Below are 16,673 nucleotides of genomic sequence, written 5' to 3'. Positions count from 1 at the left end.
TACCCACCGGATCAGCGGGCAGTGATTGATCCAGCGGGGGTCGATTTATTGCATCTAATCTAAACACGGTAAATCGACCCCCGAGCGCTCTCCCAGTACACCACCGCCGTGAGAGGCGCAGGCAGAGTCGACGGGGGAGCGGTAGCCGTCGACTCACCGCAGTGAAGACACCGCGGTGAATAGGTCTAAGTACGTTGACTTCAGCTACGTTATTCACGTAGCAGAAGTTGCATAATTTAGATCGATCCCCCCTCACCCCCCCGTGTAGACCAGGCCTGAGTATGCATAATGCTGCCTCGCTATATGCATTCAGATGCCTATCTCCTGCCAGAGCCCTAGAGTGAGTCACAAACCTGGGGGGAACAAAGCATTCATTTCAGAAAGGGGGCTGGACACTGGCTCTCCCACTCAGCAGGCAGGTGCCCTAATCACCAGGCTACAGAATCATTCTCACTCTCATCTCATAGTATGAGTATTTATTCACAGTGGAAAAGCTTCAGCAGAAGAGACTAAGGGAGCCCTGTGTTAGAATATCCCATAGCTCAGTAGTTAGAGCAGTCTCCTGGTAGACTTCTGTTCAATTTCCTTCCCCCGCCCCTTCCAGGTGGAGGGGGCAACAGCACTTGTTTTTGCCACATCCCAGGTGGGTGCTCTAACCACTGGATTAAAAGTCATCAGGTCAGCACTTCCACCTCCTCTGTGTGTAAAGCAAGGCAGAAACCTAACTAATTCTCACAAGAATCTACTTAGGTGCCTAAGCCACCTGACTATCGGAGAGCGGTTCCTGTTTGTGGATCACTAGCAGAGATAGGCACCTTGGATTTAGGTGCCTAACAGAATAAGAGGAGAGAAGTTAAGGACACACCCCTATTGTCAGCATTTTCCATTGGCTAGTTTAGGGGATGCCCAACCTAGCATGCTAGCTTTTGTGGATTGCTGTCTAAAGTGCTTTCTCTCCCCATTCATTTTATAGGAGCCTCGGTGCCTAACTCAGGCTTTGTGTATTGCAGTGTTGTTCCTGTGATTTCCTAGGCTATGTCTACACTAGAAACTTCAAAGTGCTGCTGCGGAAGCGCTCCCACAGCAGCACTTTGAAGTGTGAGTATGGTCACGAGTGAGCACTGGGAGAGAGCTCTCCCAGCGCTCCTGGTAATCTACTTCCACAAGGGGAACAGCTCAGAGGGCTGGGAGTGTGGCTCCCAGCGCTCAGAGCGTGGCTCCCAGCGCTCAGAGCCTGTCCACAGTAACACTTTAACTTTTCACACCCTTGAGCCAGCAAGTTAGAGCACTATAAAACGTAAGTGTAGACAAGCCCCTAGGCACGCCTAAGTCCCTTTGTGGATCCCGTCCTAAGTCCCTTTGTGAATCTAGTTCTGAGAACATTTAGATATAACATATTACTCCTGACAATACATTGTTTTTAAAATTAGTCTGGTCCTATTCTCCTAATGCAGTCAAAACTCCCATAAGAGCAGCTGCTAGATGAATCACAGTTCTCTAGTTAATATCTTACTTGATTTACATTTTTATGATAAATGGGGTATAGTTTTGGAAAGGGCTGATTTATTCCAGCATTTAGTGCTTTCAGGAACACACAAAAGTACAATATTCTAGTGAGGGCCATGTGCCACCCTCATTCCACAGGTGATGCTCCCACTGAGTCACACAAATTAGACATCCAGGGAGACTATTTAGTCATCTCATAAATTTGGTGGAGGCTAGCACAGGCTTGTTCCCCAAAGTAACTATCCAAAGGCTTTGTTGGGTTAGCACTGAGTGACCAGGCGTGAGGCCATAGGCACCGACTTATTCAGATCCTAGGGAGTACTTAACCCCTGCTGTGTCCCAGGCCTGCCCCCACTCCACCCCGTCCTCCAAGCCCTTCTCCCTCCTCTTCCTGACCCTGCTCTTCCTCCTCTCCCCAGCACCTCCTGCACTCAGCAGAACAGCTGATCATGGGGGCGGGAGGTGCTGGGCGGAAGGCGCTGGGAGGAGCCTACTGGCAGGGCTGCCAACAGACACTGGGGGTGGGAGGCGCTGACCCTCAGGGCTGCCAGAGGCGCTGAGCACCCATTATTTTTTTCCATGGGTGCTCCCAGAGTGGAGCACCCACGAAGTCAGTGCATATGGGACAGGCTCTTTCACAGCCGGACAGTGCTCCTTGCAGGGGTGCTGAGACCCATTTAGCCAAACTGCATGGAGAGCAAGCCCTTCAAGCCAGGCGGTCACCCCGAGTTCTAGCACCTGGCTCCCTGTCAGCCGCTGCGCCTGCTTTACCCTGCAAACTCCCTTTCAGTGTGTCACGTCAGCCCACACCGCTCCGAGTGCTGCCCTCCTGCCCCGCACCCGCCAGCAGACCGCGCCCAACGCTCCCTCGCCGCCCCACCACGGGCCACGCGCGGGGCCGTTCAACAGCCCGCCCCCAACCCCGGGCCCCCAACCAGGCGGAGGAGAGGCTACGCCTGGGTCCCGCTAGCCCAGCCGGCGCGCGGCCTGACGGGCCAGGAAGGGGGGGGCGGCGCGCAGCTGGGGACACACCCTTCTCCGGCGGCGGCGGCTGCTCAGACGCGGCATCCAGTTGCCATGACAACGGGAAAAGACGCTCGCCGGAGAGGGGAAGGACGGTCTGGCGCAGCCGAGTCTAGCGCATGCGCACAGCGGCGCCGCTGAACTTCAGCCTGCAGGCCCGGGGGTAGCGGCCGGGTCGGGGAGCCAAGCAGGGGCGAGCACAAGAGCGGGGTGGGGGGCGGATCCCTCCGAGGTTTCCCTCTGCCGTGAGCCGCTGTATGGGAGGGGAGGGACTGCCCCGCCACAAAACAAAATCCAGCCCCTTGTAATTGGTAGTTTGCAGACTCGGGGAACCCAGAAGGAGCACGCTGGCTCTCAGTCACATTGCGGCGGCGGGCGAGCGCGGACACCTTTGGGAAGGGCCCCCGTAGCGCCAGCCCCAGGTGAGGTGAAGCAGGGAGCAAGGGCGGAGCCGCTTTTCGCAGAGAAAATCCTTGTGGGCTGTCTGTGCACGAACAGGGGTTGCAAAGCCAGTGGAGTAGGAGGTGGAAGAGAAGTTGCTGAGTAGAGAGCTCATTTCTTTACGTAAAATAGCGAAGAGACGAGACATGCATTTAAAGGTGTTCGGGTATTTCCTTTTTTCAGTTCAATCGGCATCCTCTTTCTCACCAGAGCTTCCTCCGTCAGCTGGCTGGAAAAAAAGTGACATTCACACACCTTTTGTCCAGATTTTCCGTGAAAGTTGCAAAATTATTTTTTTCCACCCAGCTTCCTCTTGTGTTACTGCTCACAGCAGTAAGGACTGCTAAGAAGGAAATTGAAATTCTTGTGGATTTGGTAGTTAGATAGGCTGGCCAGACAGCAAGTGTGAAAAATCTGGATGGGGAGTAATAAGAGCCTAGAAAGAAAAAGCCCCAAATATCAGGACTGTCCCTATAAAATGGGAACATCTGGTCACCCTATAGTTAGAACATTCAAAATATTTCACAATAGGGCTGCAAGTTCCCAAGCCATCATAAGGCCTAATCACATCAGCCACACTATCAGAGGCTCATTCACCTGCACATCTACCAATGTGATATATGCCATCATGTGCCAGCAATGACTCTCTGCCATGTACATTGGCCAAACTGGACAGTCTGTACGTAAAAGAATAAATGGACACAAATCAGACATCAAGAATTATAACATTCAAAAACCAGTCAGAGAACACTTCAATCTCTTTGGTCACTGGATTACAGACCTAAAAGTGGCAATTCTTCAACAAAAAAACTTCAAAAACAGACTCCAATGAGAGACTGCTGAATTGGAATTAATTTGCAAACTGGATACAATTAACTTAGGCTTGACTAAAGACTGGGGGTGGATGGGTCATTATACAAAGTAAAACTATTTCCCCATGAAGAAAAGGAGTACTTGTGGCACCTTAGAGACTAACCAATTTATTTGAGCATGAGCTTTCGTGAGCTACAGCTCACTTCATCGGATGCATACTGTGGAAATTGCAGAATATCATTATTATATACACAAACACCATGAAACAATACCTCCTCCCACCCCACTCTCCTGCTGGTAATAGCTTATCTAAAGTGATCATCAAGATGGGCCATTTCCAGCACAAATCCAGGTTTTCTCACCCTCCGCCCCCCCACATTATTATTTCACGTGTGTGAAAAGAGTGGTCACTTTGGATGGGCTATTACCAGCAAGAGAGTGAGTTTGTCTGTGGGGGGGCGGAGGGTGAGAAAACCTGGATTTGTGCTGGAAATGGCCCATCTTGATGATCACTTTAGATAAGCTATTACCAGCAGGAGAGTGGGGTGGGAGGAGGTATTGTTTCATGGTGTCTGTGTATATAATAATGATATTCTGCGATTTCCACAGTATGCATCCGATGAAGTGAGCTGTCGCTCACGAAAGCTCATGCTCAAATAAATTGGTTAGTCTCTAAGGTGCCACAAGTACTCCTTTTCTTTTTGCGAATACAGACTAACACGGCTGTTACTCTGAAATCTATTTCCCCATGTTTATTCCTCCCCCCCCCCCCCCCCCCCGTTCCTCAGATGTTCTTGTCAACTGCTGAAATAGCCCACCTTGATTATCACTACAAAAGGTGTCTGTCTCCCCCCTCCCCCCCCCCCCCCCCCCCCCCCCCGCTCTCCTGCTGGTAATAGCTCACCTTACCTGATCACTTTCGTTACAGTGTGTATGGTAACACCCATTGTTTCATGTTCTCTGTGTATATAAATCTCCCCACTGTATTTTCCACTGAATGCATCCGATACAGTGAGCTGTAGCTCACGAAAGCTTATGCTCAAATAAATTTGTTAGTCTCTAAGGTGCCACAAGTCCTCCTTTTCTTTTAGTGTAAGGCATGTTTTCCAGACTTCAGATCATTCTTGTAACACTTAAGAATCTTTTAAGTTTGTCTACATCCTTTTTGAAATGTGGATACAAGAACTGGTCACAGCATTCCTATTGTAGTCTTACTCGTGCTGTATGCAGAGGCAATACTACCACCTTATTTCAACTAGTCATTTCTCTGGTTACATATCCAAGGATCACATTAGTCTTCCTGGCCACAGCTGTAAGGATAAGGCCTTTTCCTGTAGCCATATTTTAAGGTCTGAGGCCTTTGTCTGCAGCCATGAGCCAGGAAGCAGAAAGTCACATCCTCACATTCCATCTAAATTACATTAAAACAATGTACTATTGGGCTGTTAAGAAGGCGATCCTGTCCTAATAGTACCCATCACCACCAGATAAAGAAACAGATCTTAAAATGGTTAAAGAAAACTTTGTTTGATGGCACTCTGTGTAGCAAGAAATCATTTATCAACAAATTGTGGTTGGGAAGTCCCTACTTCTTTATTGTTTTGCCTTTATGGTCTCTAATTCTCTATTGTTTACCTGTATGGTCTCTGTCTGGTTCTTTGATTGTTTCTGTCTGTTGCATAACTAATTTTGCTAGAAGAAAAGGAGTACTTGTGGCACCTTAGAGACTAACCAATTTATTTGAGCATAAGCTTTCGTGAGCTACAGCTCACTTCATCGGATGCATACTGTGGAAAGTGTAGAAGATCTTTTTATACACACGAAGCATGAAAAAATCTCCCCCCACCCCACTCTCCTGCTGGTAATAGCTTATCTAAAGTGATCACTCTCCTTACAATGTGTATGATAATCAAGTTGGGCCATTTCCAGCACAAATCCAGGTTTTCTCCTTTTCTTTTTGTGAATACAGACTAACACGGCTGTTACTCTGAAACCTAATTTTGCTAGGTGTAAATCAATTAAGGTGTGGGGTATGATTGATTAAAAATGGTTTTACAAAATGTTAGGATTGGTTAGAAAATTGTTTAGTAAAATGATTGGTTAAGGTACAGCTAAGCAGGGCTCAAGTTTCACTATATAAACTGGGGCCCAAAAGGAGGTTCTTTGGAACCAACTCTGGACACAGCCCCAAGATCAGAGCTACCAGACCTCAATCCTCTGCTAATTCATGCAGAAGCTGGAGTTCCCCAGCTGACCTGATCCTGACTGGCCATCAAGAAAAGTTTATCTGCCTTATTGGAAGGGGTAAGTATTGCATGCTTAGAGTGTGCATTCTGTTTCGGTGATTGTTAATAAATAGAGGTTAAGTAGGATATTACTGTGTAAGGTTTTTTAACTGGTAAAAGACTCCGCAAACCCACAGAATGTAAGGTTATGCCTGAGCCCACAGAATGGTAAGGGTGGGTGCCTAAATTAAGAGGGTTACACCTTGAGCCCACAAAAGGGTAAAGCTGGGTGCCCTAGAGTGTAAGGTTATGTCCTGAGCCCTAGGAACAGGGAAAGGATGGATGCCTAAATTAAGAGGGTTACACCTTGAGCCCTAGGAACTGGGTAAAGGTGGGTGCTCCTAGAGTGTGTGAGTAACACAGAATTTTGTGCGGGTAACACAGCATTGTAGTTGGAGTTCATGTTCAGTTGGTTATCCATCATGACCCCTAAAGTCCTTTGCAGAGTCACTGATTTCCAGGATACAGTTCCCCTTCCTGTAAGTGTAATCATCATTTTTTGTTCCGAGATGCATGATCTTGCATTTGACTGTATTAAAATATGTGGTGTTTGAATAAACCCAGTTCAGTATGTGATTAATTACTCTCTCTAACTGACCTCTTATTATTTACCTCTCCACCAATCTGATTCATCTGCAAACTTCACCAATAATTATATATTTCTTCCAGATCATTGATAAAGATATTGGATATCATTATTATTTATTACATGTATTACCATAGTGCCTAGGAGACTTACTCATGGACCAAGGCTCCACTGTGTTGTACAAACACAGAACAGAAAGATTGTAAGGCAAAAACCATCTAAGTATAAAACAAGACACAACAGATAAGGTATAGATAGAAGGGGAGTACTAGTAAACAATGAGACAATACTGACCAGCATGATAAGCAGTGGTGTCTGCACACTAGCAGTCTGATCATAGGCAAGCATCAAGAGATGATAGATAGAGTGGGGATTAGCTGTAAAGGACCTTAAAAGTGAATACAAACCACAATGCAGACAGGAAGCCAGTGGAACAATTCAAACCGATGGGCTAGAAAAGTGATCTTTGCAGCAGCATTCTGATTGCACATGAGAGAAGCAAGATTACACATTTGTCAAGGCCAGAGAGAAGATGTTGCAGTAACTGAGATGCAAGATGATGAGAGTTTGGACAAGAGTTTTAGCTGCATGCGTGGATGGAGTGGGGTCCCGCTGAGGGATCAGTTCTGGGTCCAGTTCTGTTCAATATCTTCATCAATAATTTAGATAAGGCATAGAGAGTACACTTATAAAATTCGTAGATGATACCAAGCTGGGAGGGGTTGCAAGTGCTTTGAAGGATAGGATTAAAATTTAAAATGATCTGGACAATCTGGAGAAATGGTCTGAAATAAATAGGATGAAATTCAGTAAGGACAAATGCAAAATACTCCACTCAGGAAGGAACCATCAGTTGCACACATACAAAATGGAAAATGACTGCCTAACAAGAAGTACTGCGGAAAGGGATCTGGGGGTCATAGTAGATCACAAGCTAAATATGAGTCAAAAGTGTAACACTGTTGCAAAAAAAGCAAACATCATTCTGGGATGTTGTAGTGGGGTGGCTGCCCCACTCCTATACTAGAGGGGGCTCCAGCAGGCCAGAGAGGCTGTGCAGGTGGGTGGCCAATCAGAGGCTGAGTAAGAGAGAGCCAATCGGCCCTATATAAAGGCTGCCCAGAAAGGGAGCAGGGAGTCTCTCCCAGGCCTTCAGAGGGTGAAGGTTCATCCCCTGTGCAAGGGGACTAGCACCAGGGACAGCGCAGTGCAGGGCAGGCGAGGGGAACAGAAGGAACTCCAACCCGGTATCTGCCAGGCTGCAGGCCCTGAGGGAAGGGCCAGGCCGGTGCAAAGGGGACGAAGGGGAAGGTGACCCAGGGAGAGAGGCAGACAAGGGGAGAGAAGGAGGGCAGAAAGGCTGCAGCCAAAGGGTCCCTGGGTCGGGACCCAGAGTAGAGGGTGGGCCTGGGTCCCCCCCTTGCACATACACCCAGCCATTGAATGTGGCGATAATGGACTGCACCGGATCCCTGGCAAAAGGGGTCAGACTTTGGGATGTGGTTGGCCGCTGTGGCTGGGCGAAGTGAAAGACTGCTGATAACCCACCCCCCCGTAAGGGGGTGAACGAGGACTAGGGGGCACTGCCGGAGGGCAGTGTCTTGAAGAGGATGCCGCAAGAAGGGAGCAACCTGGGTCCAGGCGCCAAGAGAGGGCAAGAGACGGACGGGACACCACCAGTGGAGGGCGCTCCACACTGGACTGAGCTAATTCCCTGACGAGTCAGCAGGAGGCCCTGCGGTGGTGAGTCCCAATCCCGTCACAGATGTATTACCAGGAGTGTTGTAAGCAAGACATGAGAAGTAATTCTTCCACTCTACCCCACGCTGATTAGGTCTCAGTTGGAGCATTGTGTCCAGTTCTGGGTGCCATACTTCAGGAAAGAAGTGGACAAATTAGAAAAAATCTAGAGGAGAGCAACAAAAATGATTAAAGATCTAGAAAACATGACCTATGAGGGAAGATTGAAAAAACTGGGTTTGTTTAGTCTGGAGAAGAGAAGACAGAGGGGACATGATAACAATTCTCAAGTACATAAAAGGTTGTTACAAGGAGGAAGGAGAAAAAACATTCCCCTTAGCCTCTAAGGATAGGACAAGAAGCAATGGGCTTAAATTGTAGCAAGGGTGGTTTAGGTTGGACATTAGGAAAAAACTTCCTGTCAGTGTAGTTAAGCACTGGAATAAATTGCCCAGGGAGGTTGTGGAATCTCCATCATTGGAGATTTTTAAGAGCAGGTTAGACAAACACTTGTCAGGAATGGTCTAGATAATACTTAGTCCTGCCATGAGTGCAGGGGACTGGACTAAATGACTTCTCACTGTCCCCTCCAGTCCTACGATTCTATTATAGGAAATAGCATAACTGCTAATCTGTTTGTATAGTTACACTGTATTACAGATGACCAGAGGAAGGCTCCCAAACAATTTATGAAATACGACAAATAGTGGCAGAATCTAGTTCTCTGGAAATAGCATGTGTTGTGTTAAATTACTCAATATTTATTTAGAAAGAAAAATGCATCTTTCATATTGGCCAAGTTTACTACCTTTTAAATATCCCAGCCATTTTTGCAAACAAGCAATTTATTAGACATAATATATAGCAGTAAGGTTTATTAATTTTATTGTTAAATATGCAACTAGACACTTATTTGTATATACAGTTTGTAACATTATACACTTCTAGTTTTCTAACAAGTGCTTGTTATAAAAAAGGATATTCTGATATTAAAGCCAAGTGATAGCTGTGCATTAATTTAGCATCTGCTGTACTATTCACTTCTGATAAAAGGCAATACAATCAATCTAGGAAGATTTACAAGTAACTGCATGCCAATGAAGCTCACGTTGCTTAGGTATGGCTTTAAAGAAAATTCTATAGTACAGACTTTTTCCTGCATGCATTTTTAAAAATTGCCCACAGAGTACTTTATAGTTCGTTAAAATGTACTGATTTTGGGTTTCAGAGATGTTTGAATGCAAAGATGAAAGTACTGCAAAGTGCTACAGTGCCTGGCATTGAATTGTTTAACTTTCATTTTAGAGGCAAGTGCAAATATTTAACTTTACCACAAAATATTACGTGTGGTTTTAGCCACACAATTCCCATTAAAGTCAGTGGGAGATGAAGTTAAAACCCTATAGCACCCCCTTGAAAGTTCAGAGGTTAGTATAACAGGGTAGTAGTTTGTGGTACAAAGATATATTTCAGACTCCATTTGATGATTTAAAATGTTCATACCATACTGTTCATAAAAATAAACCTAATTAATATATAATAGGAAGATTAAAATATGTTGTAGTTTTACTTTAATTACTGTCATGTTAAGCAAATGTACATTTGCTTGTGTAGGGCAGATTCTGACAACCTCAAAGGCTATCAGAAACTGTCCCTAAGTCTCTTTAAAATTATAGTTTCCAGACTTCTTAAATATTATGAAAAGAAAACAATTATTCCATCATATTCTATTAACAAGATCATATTAGGGCCTCCACCTGCTCCCACTGACACTAATTAGAGCAGAATCGAATCCTCTGTGGAGTAAACAGCTCTATGGATGCCCAGTTTCTATCTCTACACTGTAAATCCCCAATCCTGCAAATCCTCCACTCTATGGAGTCCCAACAAAGGCATGTAAGACATGAGCATGAAAACTCAATTAATGGAAACAACTCAAGTCCCTACTACACAAAGTATTACTCAGTCAAACCTGTTGCAATCCAGTAACTAAACTTAATATAAATTTGTTGGAATCCAGTAATTTTTACGTAAGCAGTAATTATGTAAGCAGGGTATTGCATTGCAAAGTAATAATCCACTAGTTTCAAAACATTAAATATGCTAAACATTTAACCTGCTCCTGAAAAGATTTAAAAATGTATTTCCTGATAGCTGTCCTGAGGCAATATTCTAAAATAATACTGGCACATAAGAAAAAAAAATTAAACTTGAAATTAAATCAAGTCTTAACTATAAAATGTATTGAACATCAAACTAAAAACACACAGAGAAACTGACAGGATCACTCACGGGATCCTACAGTCTTCTAATAGAGGTGGAGAAGAATTTTACTCAATGTATCTGGGAATACCTTTGGCATTCTTAAGAGAGCAGGTTGCCTATTAAAGGTTGTTACTTGTACAGGTTTCATTGCATTCTACAGCATCACAAGTAGATTAATAACAGGTATACTAGGGATTGGCTTAAGGCACTTTGAATCTTCCAAAATCTGTTAGGAACAAGAACATACTTTATTTTATATTTTAATCTCAATATCTTTCTTCTTGTGGTTTAGCTCAAAAATTAGAATAGCTTATATTGAAGAAAATCTCTTTATAAAAATAGATGTTATATACTTTTTAAAAAAATAACCCATGCAGCTTCTGTACAAAGTCTATACAAATTTCACAACATATTTCATTCTGAGAAACTTTCATGCACATGAAAGGCTTCTATTTTAATTAAAACAAAGTTACTTCTGTTTAATCACAAAATATTGTTGCATAATCACTGTCCATCGCTGTCATTCATTTCGTTCAGTAGACATTAACTGGCTGTTTAATTTCATCAGCAGTTTTACGACAAGACCTGCCTACATATAGGGGAAAAAATGAAAAAGTTATATCCGGGGTTTCCAGTTATCATATAAAACCCACACAGCCTACTTAATTATATGGTAAACAAATTTATTCACCTCTGTTGCTAACACTTTAGATGATTAAAATTGAATTTTAGGAACTGAGTTCTCTTGCCACTATTTATGCTGTTAGTTTGTCTTTTTTTTCTCTCAGTGAAAAGAAAATCACCTTTACTTTAGCTCTTTTCACTTTCAGTCTTTTTTCCTTTCAGGTTCTCAATGGGGGCAGTGTTTGAGTTGCAAACAAAGTACAGAGAAATGTTTTAAAAACAGCAATTTATACTACAATTTAAAATTAACACAGAAACATTTGTATTGCTATTATGTTTTGCAAAGAGTTATTTTTTTCTGGATCAGGTGTGACTTATAGTTATAGTGACTTCTAATATTATCCGTACAAGTTTTCTCACGATTAGTGGTACCAGCTTGAATACCACAGTAAGTTGGTGTGACTGCAACAACAAATTATTTTATAGAATAGATATATAATTTTAGGCAATGAGGGAGAAAAAGAACTAATCATTCCTAGCTCTCAACCTTTCTTTTGTATCTCAAGAGGCACCTATTTTCAAGTACTGCATCAACCTTTTTCTCCTCCCCAAAATATTAGATATGCAAAGGGCTGAAGCATGTAAGACACCAAAATTTGTAATTTCCTCACAAAATCCTATAACATAGCTGTATGGGTTCAAGCAAGTATTCCAAACCTGACTGCAGCCAAAGCATTACTCAATAACAGCACTATAGCACAGAGTTAATTTATTCCATTAATTGCTACACAGTAACTTTGTAACACTGCTTTCAAAGCTCTTTATTTCACCTATCCCCAAACTCTGCTACTTTTACTAATGCAATTACCAGCTCTCATGATTTTTTGTGGGTCTCATGGTACTTAATATTTTTATTAAAACCACAACTCTTGGATTCATGTGATTAGGTGAGATACTAAGTTTAAAACTTTCATTTTTAAAAAATTTTCTAACCCTCATCGTTGCAGAGAAACTTTAGATAACATGAACCCTAAAGGCTCAAATATCAGAAAGTAAATCACCCAAATTTCTCACTATAAAATAATCTCATGATTTTTAATTCAAACATGATTTTGGGGGCCTGACACATGATGGATGAATACTTATAGAATCATAGAAATGTAGGGCTGGAGAGACCTCAAGAAGTCACAAGTCCAGCCTTCTGTGCTGAGGTAGGACCTAATAAACCTAGACCCTCCCTGGCAGGTGGGATTATGTTTTTCAGTGTGCATCACTTTGCATTTATCATCCCTGAATTTCATCTGGCATGTTATTGCCCAGTCACCAAATTTTGTGAGATCCCTTTGTAACACTTTGCAGTCTTTTGATTTAACTAAGCTAGGTCTAGTCTACCACTCCACACCTGACACAGTTATACTGACCTAATGCCCAGTGGAGATAGCACTACGTCAACAGAAAGGCTTCTCCAATCAAAATAGGTACCGGTGGAGTATCTGTCAATGGGAGAAGCTCTCCTATTGGCATAGATAGCATCTTCACTCAGCTCTACAGTGCTCTAAGTGTAAACCGGGGTTTCTCAAACTGGGGTCGTGACCCCTCAGGAGGTTGCGAGTTTATTAGGTGGCGGTTGCGAGCTGTCAGCCTTTACCCCCAAACCCTGCTTCGCCTCCAGCATTTATAATAGTGTTTAATTTATAAGGGGGATAGTACTCAGAGGCTTGCTATGTGAAAGGGGTCACCAATACAAAAGTTTGAGAACCACTGGTGTAGACAGTCCCTTAGTATCGTATGCAAACTTTGCTACCTCACCGTTTACTCTTTTTTCCAGATCATTTATGAATATGTTGAATAGCACTGGTTCCAGTACAGCTCCTTGGTAACCCTGCTATCTACTTCTCTCCATTATGAAAACTGACCATTTATTCCTAACCTTTGTTTCCTATCTTTAATTTGCAAACTGGATACAATTAACTTAGGCTTGAATAGAGACTGGGAATGGATGGGTCATTTCACAAAGTAAAACTATTTTCCCATGTTTATTCCCCCCACCACTGTTCTTCAGACGTTCTGTTAACTGCTGGAAATGGCCCACCTTGAATATCACTACAAAAGGTTCGTCCCCTCCCCCGCCCCTCCTGCTGGTAATAGCTCATCTTAAGTGATCACTCTCCTTACAGTGTGTATGGTAACACCCATTTTTTTCATGTTGTGTGTGTATATAAATCTTCTCACTGTATTTTCCACTGAATGCATCCGATGAAGTGAGATCACGAAAGCTTATGCTCAAATAAATTGGTTAGTCTCTAAGGTGCCACTAGTACTCCTTATCTTTTAACCAGTCATTGATCCATGAGAGGACCTTCTCTCTTATTCCATGTGTGATGCTGTGTAAAAAGGAAGATAACTAGCTATACTGATAGTCACCACTGTTACAAAATTGCAATAAATCTTGTACAAAGTATGTTATGTATGCTATCAATGGAAAAGTTATAGACTGATAAATATTATTAGCCTGTTTAAATCCATGCATCATTTTTGTAGATGAAATTATGAATATTTGCTGTGTGTTTGTATCTCAAACTTTTTTTTTTCCCTTGGGTGACACCCCACAACAGATTTGCATCTAGACTAGCCAGCCTGCTTAATGGCCCATTAAGGACAAGTGAGCCCCTCCTGGAGATGTTTCAGAGAGCACTGAGGCAAGGCATATAAGGATATGTGATCTAAGACTCCATATTTTGCCAGTAACTTTCCATGCACTTGGGCTGAAAGTATAAAAGGAGACTGTGACATTGCTTCTTTGTCTTCTTTCAAGCTTCACATCTCTGGACAGGATTTCTAACGGAGAGCTTTGCACAAAGGACTGATGACCCCAATCTAATGGGTGAACTAGAAAGACATATTACAAGCTAGCAGATTTACCATCACTGCTATGAACTTGATCTATAGACTTTGAAAGCACTTGTATATGATTCCTTTAAGCATTTAATAACTCTTTTTTTCTTTGTATTAATAAACCTTTATTTTTTAATTACTAAAGGATTGGCTACAAGCGTGGTATTTGGTAAGATCTAAAGTATATATATTGACCTGGGGGAATGGCTGAACCTTTGGGATTAGACAAACCTTATGTATGATGAATCTGGTTTTCAGTGACCTCAAAGACCAGATGTCTGGGTGGTGATAGGGGCTGGATTACCAAAGGGGACCGTGTTTTGGCTTCTTGTTAATCCTAGTAGAGATACAGGATCTCACTTTTGTTACTGGCTTGGTGAACTCTTAACGTTCGAATAACCACCACTTTTAGGGTGTGACTCCTCTGTTCTTATCAGTCTATCCTTAATCTGGCATTCTCAGCTGTAGTCTCAGGTGTATTGAACTACATTTTTTCAATGCTTACCTGTTTGGTATGCACTATGAAGCTCATTTTGTTTTCCAGACTATGGATTTGAAAACACGTATCTGCATCTCCTAACTGCCACATAAAGCAACCATACTTTAGACTGATGAGCAAACCCTGCAGTGAAAAGTAGAAAATGTTGAGAATATTTTCTGAACTATAATGTGAACCTTCTCCACTTTGTCTAAATCAGGTTCTGGTATACATATACAATACTGAGTTTTAAATGATCAACTGCCATAGTATTAGGATTTCCATTTCTAAGAATTTAAAGTTGAAATTCCATATTTTTGAAGTTTTTAAACTTCACAGTGATTGTAAATGCATACAAGATTTTATTTCAATGCTCGATGTGAAATAAATCACCAGCACTTAGTAACTCCCCATGCTCTTAACATCTATGTAAACTGCCAGTATAAACTGCTAACCCTCACCTTGGTTTCCATATTGAGGAGATGCAGTCCTTTTACGTTTACTCCTACATACACTCTGATGACTTTATGACTGCTTGAACTCGCCTTGGTGAATACCTGTCCTGTGAAAAAAGCAGCTCCATAGGTAGGAATTTCCCAGCAATTCTGCAAGAACATTCGTTGCAGGTGATGCATCTCTTTACTTACACCTTCACTAGTGCTGAGACTCTAGAATTAAAAGAGCAAATAAGTCACAAAAAAACCTATTAACAATACACATTCTTCAAATAAGGTAAAGTGGGAGCTGGTTTTCTTGAAGGGTTTTTTCTGACAATCATCCTGAAATGATGCCACACCTGGAATAACAGCCTAATAGCAGTGTGATGGGATGTATCAAGCATTTGATGCTCCCTGTTGGAGGCCCTGCAGCCTTCGTGCACCACACCTGAAGAAGGTGTCCTTCTGGGGGAAAAGAGCAGTGAGTTCAGACCTAAGAGTGTGTAGAGAGGTCACCCAGAATCAGCGCCTGGTGGAACCAATGAGAATTGGTCCTCCAGCAGCGAGAAGGGCTAGGATCAGGTAGAATCCAATCAGGGCCCATCAGGGAAGGTAAAAAGGACTGGCTGTTTCCTCTGAGGTGCAGACTGGGTGAACCTGGGAAAAAAAGGAGGAATGATCTCCCTTGTCTTAATTCAAAAGCTCAGCCTGATCAGGGATCTAACTCCAACTACACCTTTTGATTGAGTGAGCAAAAGACTGGTTTGTTTTACTTTGTGTAATTTAAAGCCCAGATGGCCATCTTGAGTTAGCTATCAATTGCCTTTGGTAAAATTAAAGGGAGCTCACTTCATGAGATGTGCCCTCGTTCAGATGAGCCCATGACAAACACTCTCAATCTGTCAGAAATTCAGAACTGTTTTTTTTTTTTTTTTTTTAAAAGCGCTGAAAACATTTCTATTAGGTTTCATAAATTTACACTCTTCTGACTTGTACTTTATGCCTAAACTGAATTGACAGTGCCCCTTTAAGCACAGTTAGCTGGCTGGCATCAAAGTAAAAAAAAAAAAACAGATTATGACTTCAGTGACACAATTTACTGACAAACAAGTCAACTTTTAATTTTATAATCAGAAAAAATGTTCAAATAGCTCAGTACTAAGATATGTTGTTTCAAGGTACAGTATATTTTACCTGAATATTAAAAAAAAACGGACTACTGAATCAGTAAAAAAAAAATGATTCACTATCTATTTTTAGCCTTCCTACATTTCTGGCTTTGTATATTACTATAATGCCGAACAGTAACAGAAAACTAAAGAAAAATAACTAAAGATTTTAAGACAGGATTTCCAGGACCTGGGGATAGTTTTAATGTTCTTACCTTGTATTCATGAAGTATCCTATTGGTCCAGTGAGGAGCCTTACTTTTTAGTTTGGTGACGGGTACTATAGATTTAAGATTTTCTTCACTAAAAAGCAAAAAGCAAAAATATTACCTAGTGTTCCACCACTGAGCAAAGTACAGGATACAAGGCAGTGTCTTCCAGCATGGCAATACTAATATCTTTAAGTATCAA

General features: G+C 42.5%; 1 protein-coding gene across 1 annotated transcript in view; it reads right to left on the bottom strand.

Moving 5' to 3' along the window:
- Nucleotides 1–9,262: 9,262 nt before the first annotated feature.
- Nucleotides 9,263–16,673, bottom strand: part of KRIT1 (KRIT1 ankyrin repeat containing) — a 42,050-nt gene continuing 34,639 nt past the window's right edge. The window contains exons 15-18 of the mRNA XM_037890702.2: nt 16,478–16,565; nt 15,118–15,324; nt 14,684–14,800; nt 9,263–11,248 (exon numbers count right to left, since the gene is read on the bottom strand). Coding sequence (XP_037746630.1) covers nt 11,180–11,248; nt 14,684–14,800; nt 15,118–15,324; nt 16,478–16,565 — 481 coding nt within the window. The 3' untranslated portion in view covers nt 9,263–11,179. The remainder of the gene's footprint in view (nt 11,249–14,683; nt 14,801–15,117; nt 15,325–16,477; nt 16,566–16,673) is intronic.

This window comes from Chelonia mydas, chromosome 2 (genome assembly GCF_015237465.2).
Source record: "Chelonia mydas isolate rCheMyd1 chromosome 2, rCheMyd1.pri.v2, whole genome shotgun sequence".
Taxonomy (NCBI): Eukaryota; Metazoa; Chordata; order Testudines; family Cheloniidae; genus Chelonia; species Chelonia mydas.
The sequence above is the reverse complement of the archived record's forward strand: the minus strand, read 5'-3'. Positions and strand labels throughout refer to the sequence as shown.